This window comes from Manis pentadactyla, chromosome 4 (assembly GCF_030020395.1).
Source record: "Manis pentadactyla isolate mManPen7 chromosome 4, mManPen7.hap1, whole genome shotgun sequence".
In the NCBI taxonomy this organism is placed as follows: Eukaryota; Metazoa; Chordata; class Mammalia; order Pholidota; family Manidae; genus Manis; species Manis pentadactyla.
In genome coordinates, this window is record NC_080022.1 from 144878354 (window position 1) to 144893226 (window position 14873).

The 14873-nt window shown below is 35.7% G+C and overlaps 1 protein-coding gene across 4 annotated transcripts in view; it reads right to left on the bottom strand.

Annotated features, from left to right (window-relative positions):
* Positions 1–14594, bottom strand: part of SUZ12 (SUZ12 polycomb repressive complex 2 subunit) — a 40284-nt gene extending 25690 nt beyond the window's left edge. Inside the window, exons 1-4 of one of the 4 annotated variants that reach the window (XM_036906291.2) lie at positions 14059–14593; positions 11798–11844; positions 11649–11713; positions 7214–7282 (exon numbers count right to left, since the gene is read on the bottom strand). In XM_036906291.2, coding sequence (XP_036762186.2) covers positions 7214–7282; positions 11649–11713; positions 11798–11844; positions 14059–14341 — 464 coding nt within the window. In that variant the 5' untranslated portion in view covers positions 14342–14593. Of the gene's footprint in view, positions 1–7213; positions 7283–11648; positions 11714–11797; positions 11845–14058 lie in introns of all 4 variants that reach the window. The other 3 variants (XM_036906292.2, XM_057501125.1, XM_057501126.1) reach the window with 3 other exon arrangements.
* Between the last annotated feature and the right edge of the window lie 279 nt (positions 14595–14873).

Sequence of the window (14873 nt, forward strand, 5' to 3'; positions counted from 1 at the left end):
GGCATTCGATGGGACTCTTGAAAAATAGTTAATTTATGTATATTGTTAACTTTCTGACATGAATCATTTACAGTTTAAAAACACATCTGGAGTAGGGAGGGGGAGGGCTGACTATAAAAGGGGCATGAGGGAAATTTAGGGACCTTTATCTTGACTGTAGAGATATGCATACACTAATGGTTTGCATTTGTCAAAATTCAGAACTATATATCAAAGAGTGAATTTGCATGTAAATCATCCTAAAGTACATTAAAGAGACCAACTATAAAGGGACCCAAAGAAATTTTTTTCAGTGTGATGGAAATGTGCTATATCTTGATTGTGATTACAGTTGTACAAGTGCATACATTTGTCAAAACTCAAACTATATACTAAAGGTGGGTGTATTTTTTCATTAAATGTTAATTATATCCAAATTTGATTTTTAAAAATTATGTCTGCCATCTAAAAAATCTACATGCTGTTTTACTAAAAGATAACTAGCATTTTCCTATAAAAATAGTTCCATAAATGTCACCTTGTCAAAGAATTAGCAAACTCCAAAACATAGTAATGAGTAATATTCTGTAATTTCTACATGTTAGAAGATAATCCATTCATTACAACCAATCTATTCTATTCTTAATTGCCTATATATAACCTATATATTAAGGCCAGGTTAATTTATTCTTAAAACACCATTTGTATGCATCATTCCTTTCTCCAAATTTTCTGAGTCCCCAACTGCCAAATCTTTTGTCTAACTGCTGTCTACAAAATGGCTGCCATTTCTTTTATCTCCACTAAAGCCTTATACAGGAAAATAATATACAATGATAAAATAGAAACAGAAAATCCAAGTTTGAATACTGGCTCCAGTTATTAGCTGTGACTTGACATATATAAAATGAGGAAATGATCTCTCAAGATTGTAAGGCTTGCATAAAATAATAAAGTCTCCATCAAAGTACTCTCCTCCTTCTTCCAAAGATCCCATTCCCAATCACCCCAGAGCATAATGTTCAGAGCTTTATTTCCTTTATAGGCACTTGTATTTATCACTTTTTCACTGTTTTCTTACACATGTATTCTATCAGCAATTTAAAAAATTATATCAGTGTTTCTAGTACCTAGCAGTGTCTTACAGAAAGGCATTCAACAAAAATTGAATGAATTCAAAACATTCATTATTCAAAAAATAAATGAAAACATTAGGATAATGATGTCCTCCCAGAGCAATACTATTTTTAAGGTCAGGGATCATAACCCATAATATTGTAGTATTTACAATATTATTTAAATTATTTTTATGAGAAATTTTAGGTTCCAACTTTGAAAATGCTAGAGACATCTTTTGTTAAGATGTTTCCTATCCTAGAAAATACTTTAGTGTCAAAATGTGCTCTGGAAACTGCTAACCATTCCATTACAAAGTAAGAAATTGAGAGCAAGACTTTAAAATCCTCTAAAGATGGTTAACACTGCCAAAACTAGATCTAAGCATGTGATCAGTGTATTTACAAACGTGTCCATCCATTTCTACAAAAGACTGGAAATAAAGAGTAAAAAAAAGGTCCTTGAACACAGATGGTCTGAGACAGTTTTAAATGGTACAAGTTTTTTTGAAAAAATAATTCCAAATTTCAATTAACCAATTTTAAAAATAACTTTGGGGATGTGATTTGCTATGCACAATTTCCTCTCCTTCTTCCCCTCCCAAAAGTAAACACTATGTACCTAGAATAAAATGTTAACAATTAGGCCTAGTTGATCCCTTCCATGGTGGTTTCATCCAAGTAAAAAAGGGCAGCTTTCTTTCACTTCCTGATCTACCCTCTTCCCTCTCTTGTGGCTACTATATTCATGTCTTAATTGGTTAAGCTGTATAAAAAGAGAAGGAGAAGAAAGATGTAGGATTGGTCAGGCCTATTTGGTTTTAGGGTGCAAAGGATCTAGCTTAGACAATCAGGGTAAGATAACCAGATAAGGATTTGGTTCATCTTTGTCATGTGTTCCCTATCTGTATCTTCTGAGGAAGCAAGCAATAAGCCAGTAGTAAACTACACAGGGAATCTGAAATATTGGGATAAGACTTCAAGCACAAATATCTGGTATTTTTAAAGCAGCCTGCAGAATGAAGTTAAGTAAATTTAAATTTACAAGGGATTAGATTTTGAGGTGAGATTCGCATAGGAAACTCAAATTTTAAGAACAGTCAGATCCCACTGAAGGGCAAAAGTTTTTATGCAAAGAGACTAAAATTAGTACTTCTAATTTGTACATATTAATCTGATAGCAGCAGGTATAAGGCTTCATTTCTGGAGTTATGGAGCTTCTTACCTTAAAAGAGGATAAGTTTAATGATAAACTACTTGGCATCCATACCATTAGCTACCCAACCTCTCTTACCCGTTTAATGTTACGCTATATGAAGCTAAGGATGTGGTTGGTGACTACATCAAGCCCATGCTGGACTCCAGTGCCTCTTTGGAGGTTCAGACACAAGGACGGGGACACTTTGTAGTGAGAAGATAAGAGTTGAATGAGGAGAGGGATACATTACATATAAGAATCATCTTCCTGAAGTATTACAAACAAAACATAAGGGAATCATTGTTAATCCAAAAATTACACAAGAAGCATTTAAAAAATTTATTGTTAAACACTTAGATTTTAAGAATCAGATATGCTCACTGGCAACTGATAATGTAACTTCAGGAGTAGGTAGTAAGTAAAAAGAAATTTATGGCCCAGGTTCTGAAAAAGGAACAACTGAATCTCAAGCATGAAAAGGTGTTGATTTGAAAATGACTTCCAAACTTAACAGTCAAGACAGGATTGTTAAAAGAGAAGGGGAGGAAGATAGATATCAGATCTCATTTATGTGGAAAAGATATACTATCAACTTAAACAGCAGTCTGTTTTAAAAATGCAGCTAAGAAAAAAAAAAAAAGTACACACTTCCAATTGTAAAATAAATAAGTAACTGGGATGTAATGTATAGCATAAGGAATATAGTCAAAATATTGTAACAACTTGGTATGGTGATAGCTGGTACCTAGAATTATCATGTATATAAATGTTGAATCACTGTGTTGTACACCTGAAACTAATGTAATACTGTGTGTCAACTACCCTTCAATAAAAAATAATTATCTACAAAAAAAAAAAAAAATGCGGCTGAATCTATAAAAGGGGAGGGTAAGGAAACATCACCAATGCAATAAATCTACCTATTTAAAAATAACTTGTGGCTTTCTTAGGATAAAGACCAAGATCCTTAAACACCCTGAAAGGCTCTGCATTATCCAGCCATGGCCATCTGCTCCAGCCTTATCCAATGCCACTCTCCCCTGTCTCTAGTCAGCTACTCTGGCCTCAAATGACATATGTATAATACTCCCCTTATAACCACCTATTTACTTACCCTCTTTTCTTATTTTACTGCTATATTCATTTTTCAGATCTCAGCTCATTTCTTCAGGGAAGCCCTCCCTGACCATCACTATTCCCATACGCAACATCTCAAACAAGAGCTGGTTCTCCTGTTTTTTTATACTTAAGTTTCCCTATACTTTTCTTTTCCAACATCTATTTTTGTAATTATAAGTATTATACAATTATTTCTTTTTCCCATAAATGCTAATAAGCTCCATAAAGGGATGGTCTTCATCTGTTCTGCTATTATATCCCTGAAGACTTAATTTAGTATCTGGGAAATGGTACTAATGGGAAGCACAGAAAAAAAAGATTCAATTCTTATTATAGTAATGAAGATTACTAATTCAAAAGCTTAGGTTGCAACACCAAAAAGTGATGAAAATGAAAGGCACTTTACCTTATCAACCTACTAAACACACAAGTTTGAAAATATCCCTAGTAAAAATTCTAGTTCAGGTATCTTTTGAGATTTCTTCAGCAACTAACAGTGGACCTGGTATGGAAGATGATGAGGGGAAGAGAGAGGAGACATTTTGCTCCTCATTTGGCCTCAGGCAACACTTTTTGGAAGCAACTCCAATTTGGAAATTTTTTCATGCTACCTTTTGGCCAGTGGAGCTGCATTTAGAAGTCAGAAGTTCTGACTAGAGAATTCCAAAATTTGTAGGATTAATAGCACAAGACCCCTGGGACCCTGCTAGGATGGAAAACTGCAGAAAAGACCAAAGATTTATCCAATAAGCTACTGTGCTTGGTCAAAACCCAAAATAAATTCAAACTCATAATAAACTGGAGTGCCAGAAACAAAAGCTGGAGAGGACAGGATATAAGGCATTATATCAGAAACTCTAAAAAGAAAATAAGTATGTTTTAAATATACACAGTCACCAAAAAAGCAAAGAGAAACATCAGGGAAAACTTAGGAGACTAGAGGTGCAGTCACTATCAATTCCTAGAATTTGTCACAATTATTGTATAATTTCAGAAGACATCCTTTAAGAAAAGAAACAATTTTCATCGACAGTAGGCTTTATTGATTTTTAAGATTACAAACAACAATTCTGATCTACTGTTAGGAATTGACTGGCACCTTAAAGTAAAAACCACAAAATCTTTTTTTTTTCATCAGCTCCTTCCCCTATTAAGTTTCTGCTGTTATCTGTGACTAGTAGGACAACTGAAGATCCAGGGTATAAAATACATAGAAGGTCCTTAATATCAACTTCATTTTGCACGGGTAATGCCTAGGTTTGGCTTGTAAGTCACTACAAATGTCACAAATAGGTCAGGCATTTGATAGTTCTAACTTTTGGGCTATAATAACTACAGTATTTTTGTGTATCTTCATATTCCCCTTGAACTTGAAGAATGAAATACACTGGGTTTGGAAGTGGAGATATTACAACTTTGGAAGTGCTAAAAGAACATGAGTTCCAGTGGAACACTCCCAGACAACAGTTGTTGAACAGATCCAGGATCCAATTAAACTGAATAAGATGTTTATGTCTGAGATGGTACAGAATAAAAACATAGATGGAAGAGGGATACTTTTTTGTACATGTTTCAAGATTTTAACTTCTACAAATTAATATCATGGAACAACAAAGATTTATTTTGTGCTCTTGGAAGAGAATCTGACCACAGATTTTACAAGCAGTTTTATAGTACTGGCATTACCAGTATATGGGGAACTTCTTACAATCCTATGTGAAAGGTATAATACATTAACAGGATTATGCCTAATTTGAGATGAGAAATACAATGAAGTAATTTAATAAGCCTTGGGGGCAAACTTAAAATGAAACAATTTCCTAATTCATTTTAGGGATTCTGGGAGCAACACTGAGACATTCATAAAGATCTTGTGGGGAGGGGTGGGAAAGGTTTGAAGCACTTAGCACAGTAACTCAGCACCTCCTGGGCCTAAAGTGCTTTATTGGGTATTAAGCATGGTCAGCTCCAACACAGTTAGGTCTAAAAAAAAAACTATGGTCGAAATGACCAACTCAACTGATTCTAGCTGTATCCTAAAGGTCAAAAAAGTTGTTTTACAAAATTACAAGCAGAAATTCTATACAACCCTCTGGTATTTCTCTGAGTTGGTTAACAACATCCCTGTTACAGACCTGGACTAGCTGTTGAACCCACTGGGTCAAAGGAACAAAATTATTGGGTAAGTCATTATTCAGAGAGAATGGACCAGTATAATCTTATCTCCATCACAACACATATTCTAAAGGAATCTCTGTAGTATTTACCAAAGTCCATGTCACAATGAGACAGTAGGAGGGTTTAGCAGTGATGAAGGTAGAACTTTGATGGGGAAGATGAAAAAAAGGGTCAAATTTTTGTCTTCGTTCACATTCTTCCTTTTTACATGAACCCTGAAAGACCTAGAGGGCAAGCTATTAAGATGTTCAGGAAAGAAGTAGGGAGGTCAGATTCAGCTCTGACTACAGCTTATACTTTAAGTATAGAAGACCCTGGGGGCAGGGGGGAGTCCCAAGAGCTCTCTCCATGGTAGGTAACCAGATAAGGACATGGAATAGAAATTTAAGCAAAGAAAAAAGTATACATGCCCTGGGAATATTCTCAATTTTATACTATAAGGTACTCCCTGGGCAGCAATACATTAGGTAAAGACTTGGGATCTCAGTCTCTAAACTAGACTGTCAAAGCTTTATTACAAATCAGGATTGCCTAGATATGGAATATCAATTACATTCAGTCCTATAAAATTGCAAGATACAAAATAAAAAACTTGATTCTACAATTCAAATAACAAAATAATCTAATTAAAAAGCCAAACTTAAATATAAACAACTGCAAAAATGACATAGCAGTCACTAAAATCAGAAACCATAAATGAGGCATCATTATGTCAGACATATCTCATCTAAATTGGTAACATATGATTTAAAACTCTAAGAGAAAAAGAAAAATCCATTGTAACAATTATTACAACTTCATTAAAAAATATTTAGTTGATTTTTATATTCTTCTTAAAAGTAGTCAATGGAATTAGTCCCTAAAAGTAGGTCAACTTACTGTTTTTCTTTAGAATAGTATTCAACTTTCTTTAATTTACATACAAAAGAATAAATCGAAGCCTGCTGTCTAGGAATGGAAGTACACTATTTAGCCTAGGCAGATATTAGGCTAATCAGAACAGTTAGGGTTTAGTTCTGGGTATCATATTTGAAAATACAGAGTAAGTAGATACTGCCCAAAGGGTCAAGTTTCTAAAACTATCATATGTAAACATCTTTCAAACATAAAATAAGGATAGGGATATTTTGCCTGAAAATTGTAAATAAGGGGCAGGACAAGATGGAAAAAAAGAGAACTTCTCTCAGATTTGAAGACAATTATTTAGAAGAGATGTGATGTAAAGCACCTGGCACAGGATCTAGCATATAGTATACCATAAATACAAGTTTCCTTCCCTCCTTAGATGAGGCAGGAGGATTAATACCAACTGCAGATGTTACAGAAACTTTGATTCTAAATTCAAGAAATTGGTAACAGAGATAAACAATAATGAACACAACTGCCTTATTAGAAAACAGTGAGTTCCCAGAATTGCAGGTATACAAGACGAGGCTTAAAGATTCTCTGCCACAGATGTAACACAAGAACTAACTCCTGATTTGTGTATGAGTTTGGACCAATTGACCTCTAAGGTTCCTTCTAACTCCTTACAATATTGAGATGATCACTAGAGAAATGACCACTGTAATTTTTCCTCTTTCCTCAAGTATGTCACTTAACATAAACTGATAGGTTATCTTACCTATGAGATTCTTGCTCTCCTTTCATTTTCTCTACTTTTGATAACATATCATCAACTTTAAATGTTTTCCTGGAAGAAACAGATAAACAAAATAATCACTTCTCAACTGGGAAAAACAAACAGATTATACTTTATTGTCACTATAATAGACAAGTTGGAAATCTGATTTTGATTATTTTTAGTAGGATAAATTATGGGCGGTCAGCCATAACAATGAATACTATTGAGACAGTGTATGTTATAATACAGCAGATAAGCCTTCAAGTCTCATCTCAAATGCTAACTTTTCCATGAAACCTTTTGTAATTATTTGCATACCAGAGTGATTCCTCCTTACCTATAGCATTTGGTTTATATCTACTTTGACACTGAATCTCCTAAATGTGAAGCTTGCATACTTTATTTCTCCTACTATATTATAAGCTCCTGAAGGGCAGACATTTCTTTTCTCCAAGGAAAGCCACATAGTATATGGAAAGCCACATAGTATTTGGCACAGTACCTTATACTTGGTAGGTATTAAAGCATCTGTTGGACTGAGCCAAAGAAATGCAAATTAGGTGTATTTTGAAACATTCACACTTTTGTTAAGTACCTGACAAAAAAATGTTAGTGCTATCCCATAGAAATGGATATTCTATATTAATAAAACATATCCTCAAAGATTAGCAATAGCTAAAGTTAAATAACAGGTCATATTAAAGAGATGGTTGTCACCATCATGAAAAAATTCTGAAGTTCAAGGGATATATCCTCAAATCATAAAATTACAAGCTTTTAACTTGACAAGTTGAAAAAATAAAAAGTTAATTTTTTCACAAGATAGAAACTTAAATTAAGGGTAACTCCCACCCAAGCAATTCAAGAATGAATGAATTCTAAACAAGCCTCACCATTGTTCTTAAGATGGTCTACTATATATGTCCTAGAGATGGAGGCTAAAAATCTAGACCCACATGTTAGTTGAAAACAAGTATTTCTCTTTATATTTATATATTCTCTTCAAATTTAGGACTTGAAAAGCTTAATATATTCCACATTACTTTGTAAAGCTCGAGTTCAAAAGGAAGTTACTAATATGCTAATTCCTTAAAAACAGCTTTGTACTCAACTACTGTAATGAAAATTATCAGTGAGAAATGCCAGTGTAAATATATTGCAGTTAAAATTCTGACAGGAAGAGCAGGATTGATACAATCTACATCTCAGGTGATAAATAGCCTTCATTAACAAAAGATCTTTTTAAAAAAGCTTCTCTCTTTACCTTTAGAGTTACTGAAAACTTCAATACTTAAGTTTCATCCAATAGAGCATAGTAAGAAGTGCTTTATGAAGGATGGCAACACATTTCAATCTCCACAAATAAGAGAATAAAGAAGAAAAATGTAGCATTCTTTTACGCAAATTACAAAGAACTTTTCAGTATAAATACTGAAATGTATTACTGAGGAGGTTTGTAAAGTTACTGGAAACTTTTAAGAATAATGTTTCTCTTTATGTAATGATTAAGAAGAAATCCTGTCTGTAGGAAGAAAAGTTAAGACTGTAAGTCACAAGGTTCACCTCTTCCAACATGGAGTTGTGGCATAGGAGAAGCACATAGGAGAATTGAGTATTAACTACTTGAAATAGGTAAGATCATAAAGGCAATCCAGCCTTCCTTAGGAAAAACAAACCGCATAAGCAACTATACAAGAGCAGTCCCACCCCCCAACACCAAGCATTTCTGTTCTTTAGAAAGGTACTGCTACATTGTTCAGATTTAACAAGGGAAACACTTATCAAAAGAACATCAAAAAGGAGGATATTTTAAAAATTCAAGACATTTCAGGAAATTTTGGGAGGATCCAGGAAACAGCCTACATGAAACCTTATAAAATGGAGTCAATAAAAGATGCCCTTCTCACCATTATTTCCACTGTGTCAGTGCAGTGTTAGCCTACAGAATTTGAATACCTCTATGAAGTGAAACTGGAGTACAAGATAAGTTTAGCAAATCTACCAGAATATTACAGTTGAGTGATGAATTTCAAAGGAAGTGATATGTTTATTCCAACAATGGATATTATGTTTTTGTAATAGTGAAAAAACGAGTTCCAGAAATACTTTAAATAAGCAAGGGGATAGTGCTAAAAGCAATTTGGTGAAAGTAGTCCCAAAAACATTTTGAACAAAGACTACAATCACTGGACTAAATTCACCACCTTCCAAAGTCACGAACTACTTTGAAAAGGACAACATTAAGATATAAATGGTGGTAAAATTTGTTAAAAATTAATCTTAATGTCTTAGGGTGAGACATGTAACAAAAAAATTAAGTGATTCCTAATGAATTTTGTATGGAAATAAACTATGTGGGATTTATGTGTTTCTTGGCTGGCAGACTGCTTCAAAATTCCCCCAAAGGCAATTTCTTACCTAAATGGCAATAAATTAAGAAAATTAGTTTGTACTATCAAACTTCTAAAATTGCCTCTACCCATTAGTAAACAATAGGAACAGTTAAATAGTCTAATAAACAAACACGATAGGAAAATAATGAACTTGGATTTTAAATGTATTTTTTTAATCCAAATACGGATTGACTCAAATTTATTTTTTTTTAAATCACTTAAATTAAAATCAAACAATGTCCTAGACTCATCTTCCATATTAAAATTACTAAAGGAAAAATTAACTACTACTTAATCAAATTCTTCTATTTTTATAAAATAAATCAGGGTCAGCAAACTATTGACCATGGGTCACATCAGGCCAGTTGCCTGTTTTTGCATAGCCCACAAGCTAAAAATGGTTTGTTTTACAGATAAACATGTGTCACTGATTTGATGATACAGAACACTAACTCTAAATCCCAATAAAGCTAAATGTTATCTGCCACCCCTATACCCCCCAGAAAAATGAAAGAATTCTATGCTTCTTGCTAGTAAGCCTGCATTATGAACACTGTACTCTATTATTATATTTTGAGATTCATCAAGAAAAAATTTGTGGACATTTGTTTTCTGTCTTTGTATAAATTTTGTACCTAAATCCTACCTAATTTCCTCAGTTCTACCTCCTAGACAATAAAGCCTAAAATACTATCTGGTCCTTTACAGAAAAAATTTGCTAAACCCTGACATACATAGATGAAATAATGGAGTAGACACATAAAGCTGACAGATATAATTGTGTTGCCTAATCTATAATCTTCTTCCTGCTTATTTAGGCACTTGGCAAGTTTCACCTATTAAACACAATGCTCACTCTCTCTAGATTCAGAAAGATTATCAGAAGACAAATAGTTTTACCACTTCAATCCTTCAAAATACACCTAAATATACAGTTGACCCTTAAGCAGTGTGGGGGTTAGGGACGCCAACCCCATGCACATTTGAAAAATCCATGTTTAACTTTAGACTCCCCAAATTAACTACTAATATCCTACTGTTAACTGGACACCTTACTAGAATATAAACACTTATTAACATGTATTTTTTCTGTTATATACTATATTCTTACCACTAAACTAGAGAAAAAAGTTTTTTCAAGATGTCACAAATCTCCAAAAATTTTCCAACGTATTTATTGAAAAAAGAAATTTTGTGTAGTGGACCTGCAAGGTTCAAACCTGTGTTGTTCAAGGGTCAACTGTACCTCCAAAGTTAACTATGTCAGGCTTTAGAAAACGTGATGCTTACTCCTCATAACCAGTAGGAGTCTCCAAAGGAGTTTTGCTTCAAAGTCTGTTGAGGCAACTTAATGGTTTTACTAAGACTGTAACACCAAAATGCTTAACAGAAGCTCTCCTTTAAAGTTGTTCACTTGATATGCTCAATAAATAACCTTACACATAGGACAAGAAACTAGCATTCCGTATTTACACATTGTTAAGTATCAAATGATACAAAGCAAAAATAAACCTGTTTGACCTCCAGACTCTACTTTAAGACTAGATGATTAAGACTTTTTATTTTGAAGGACATTCATCCTATTGACCTCAAAAGTATTTCCCATTAGTAAAACCACTACAGAAGATATTAAATGAGACTTTCTGAGCCTATCATTATAGAAGCAAATTATTATTAGAACACAAAAGAAATATTCAAAAGTTAACTGTTAAATTTATGTACCAAAGATAGTTTCCCTGAGCCCTTTAGTAAATATTTAAATCTCCAACTTCTACCACACTGGAAAATACCTACTAGTAGCACAGAATAAAAACATTAGTCAGTAAAATCACGTCTTCTACTTCATTACTAAAACATTTCTATTAGGGAAAAAACTGGTAGTAACCTGGGATTTACAAAAACGATTCTATTAAAAATCACTTTACAACCAATTCAACCGCTCTTTCACCTCAATTTTCATATCAATCTTTAGTTGAAAATAGTACTTTAAACAAAACTTTAACATGGTTTGTTCAACTTGAAATAAGATTCATAAAATGTACCTTTTGATGTTTGTTCTGGAGTTTCGATGAGACATGTAAGTAAGAGTTCTGTGCAAAAATATTGGCTATAAAAAAAAGTTTTTAAAAGTGTTAAAATTAAATAGGTGAAATTCTAAGAAAAAAACTGAAGAATTTTGTTGATTACTTACTGCTATAAGATTTCGAGTTCGAAGAAATCTATAGATCTGGGTTGGTTCTAGGTAACAGGAAACAAAATTCAAACATTATCTAAATTTACTTACTAAGTTGTCTAAAAAACACCAACCCAGTGTAATGATCAATATAAATTGCTTGTTAGGGAAATAATGTACTGAATATCTACATCAAGAAATCAGTATGAACAGTAAGATCAAGACATGCAATCTATGGCATACATTCACAATACTCCTATGTTTATTTTAAATTTAAGTTCTCTACAATCTTCTTAAGCCATGCAATTCTAAGACAGCTACTTTTCAAGCTAGTTTGTATGCAGAACTGAAGAATAGTTACACTCATTTAATTTAGCTCATTTAAACTATTTATAACCCAGTTCCTTCCAACAATTAGCTAAAATGAGGTAGCTGGGTTCCACAAAAGAAATATTGATGACAAACACCAAGTGGAATATTCACTTTTTAATTGGCCTTTTGTCAGCCAAAACAGAATAAAACCATTTCCTCGATGTCCTAATACAGATATGATGAAATCAGTCAATATTGAAATTTGAGACAAAATTATAGCTAAAATTCTCAATGATTATTTCTAGTTATAGCATAAGTTTTTATCTACTTTGCTCAATGTAAAGAGCTCAATATGTAAATACTACCTTAACAAGTATTTTTAAAGTAGTGACAGATTGCCAAAGTCTTTTTAATGCTAAATTTAGTTCAAATTTAATTTGTTTAAAAGGACTTAGGTTATAGATATTTTATATACGAATACTATAGTACCACTTAATGACCTAAATACAGCAGTATCAAAATGAACTAAATATGGCTAATTATAGTAGTAAACACATCAAAGCATTTAGACTTCTTAGAAGCTATGATCAATATTAGAGGAGAATCAAGTTGTTTTGTGACCAAATCTAGCTCTTTAATGACAGTTCACCTCTCCAAGGTAGACTCATCAGAAGCAAAACAGCTGAAATTTTCTGGATTTGTCTTCCCGTAACATAGAATTTTAAAAATTTCTACTTAATCTTCAGTTTAGTTTTAATTTCAAATAAACCAAAGAGATGATGAGATATTCATGTTTATCGTCATCACTGAGCTTCAGTTCTCCACCCTATTTCCAATTTAAAGCCTCTCCAGATTTTTGAAAGTATACTAAGTAAGAGTAATGTGAATCTCTGAAGCAGGTTTAATATCCGTTCCAATAAAAACTGAAATTCCTTGTATTAAATTCCAATTAGAATTTCATGAAGCACTAATCAGAGAGAATGAAAGGGCATTAAACAATGTAATACGTCTTTCCAAGCACAGCTGATACCATGCCCTTAACATATGCCATGGTAAAATTGTAAATAAAGGCATTCAGCCATAAAGCTGAGTTTATCTAAGTTTCTGTAAGTTATTTAGCTATTAAAGATCCGAACTGTAACATCCATTCAAGGCAAAAAGAGAATAAGGACATAAAATGTATTAAAGAAGAGTTGAGATTATTTATAGTCATAATGTTTTTTATAAATTCTATTGTTTATTTCCAGACACCTTGCCCCACCTTTCCAAATTAAGTCGTAGTTCTGCTCTCAAAATAGACCTTAAAAACAGAAATTGACATACGAAAACATCCTGGAATCAAATTAAGTACAACAAGGCAGAACCCCGAGATTGTTATCAAGAGAAGATGCTTAAACACCACCTGTCTCGGTTTATGTATCCATGAAATGGGTGGATAGATTTGAAAGGTTTCAAGTATCAAAAGGTGTCATGTTAACATGCAGCACCAAGTTAGTGCTAAGGCATTTCAGACTAATGACAATTTGGTCGATTTTACTGTACTCATCTCTTCCCAGGCTCAATTTTGCTCCTCAAAACCTAAAACCGAAACCCTTGTACTTCTGGAGCACGGAAGGCATAAAAGAAAGCAAGAAGTAGTCTTGGGATCTGACTGCATCCTCAGTTCAACTGTAATCTCACGTAAAAGAGTCTTGCTCTGAATGTGGGGCTCCACTGCCTTAACCACTTGTGCAAATCTTCAGGAGAGTCAAACCCCTCATCCAGACCCCCTACTCCGTCTCCTTCAAAGACCCTAGACTTCGGGCCCCTTGAGTCGTAATCCCTGAAGGGAGACCAGTCCCTTCAATTTCTCCCTCCACTCCCAAACCAAATCGACTCCCGGTGAGGAAGGGGGCCCTACCACGAGTGTCCCGGTCCCCTAAGGCTGGAAGAGTGGCATTCCTGCCCTCAAAGCCTCAGATACTCACTCTCAAAGGCCTGGAGGAAAAGCTCGTGGTCAGCCTGGACGTGCTCCATTTTCGGCTTCTTCACCGGTAACACGGCGGCCCCCGCCGCCGCCGCCGCGGAGGAGGAGGAGGAGCCCGAGTAACTGCCACCGCCTCCACAGCCCCCGCCGCCGGATTTGCCGCCCGACGCCGCCGCCGCCGCCGCCGCAGCCACCGCCGCCGAACCCCCGAAGCCGCCTCCCCCGGACCCCGCGCTGGGCCCCGAGCCGCCCCCTCCCCCACCGCCGTGCTTCTGAGGCGCCATCGCGGTTCCTGCCTCCTCCCCCCGCCAGCTACCCGCCGGGCGGCCCCGGAGAGTAAGCGCCTGCAATACCAACCGCTCGCCCCAGCAGGCTCCGGCGGACCGAGGGGGGAAGGAGGAGAGAGGGGAGGAGAGGGGAAGGGAAGGGAGGAGGAGAGGAGGGAAGGAGGGAGGAAAAAAAAAAGTGTCTCCTCCAGAGAGACCCGCTCCGCTCCGGAGGCCGCTCACCCTAGCCTGGCTTCGCTCCGCCCGCTTCCCCCGCCTGGTGCTCTGATTGGCCAGCGGGAGCGCGCGCCGCCCGGCCGCCCAGCCCGTTGGCCCGCGGATTCTCCCGTCAGTCACGCGGAGGCGCTTCTCGCGGAGGCGCGGCTTGGTTGGCCCGTGCGCGCTGCCGATCGCGGGCCCGGCTGCCTCTTTGAACTGAATTCGCGGGAAAATTAGGGGTCGGAGCGGCCTTCCTGCTGGCCCCGGTGCATTGTGGGGAGAGAGGGACCCAGAGAGCGGCTTAGGGAGCAGTTTCTAGCCTGTCTGAGCG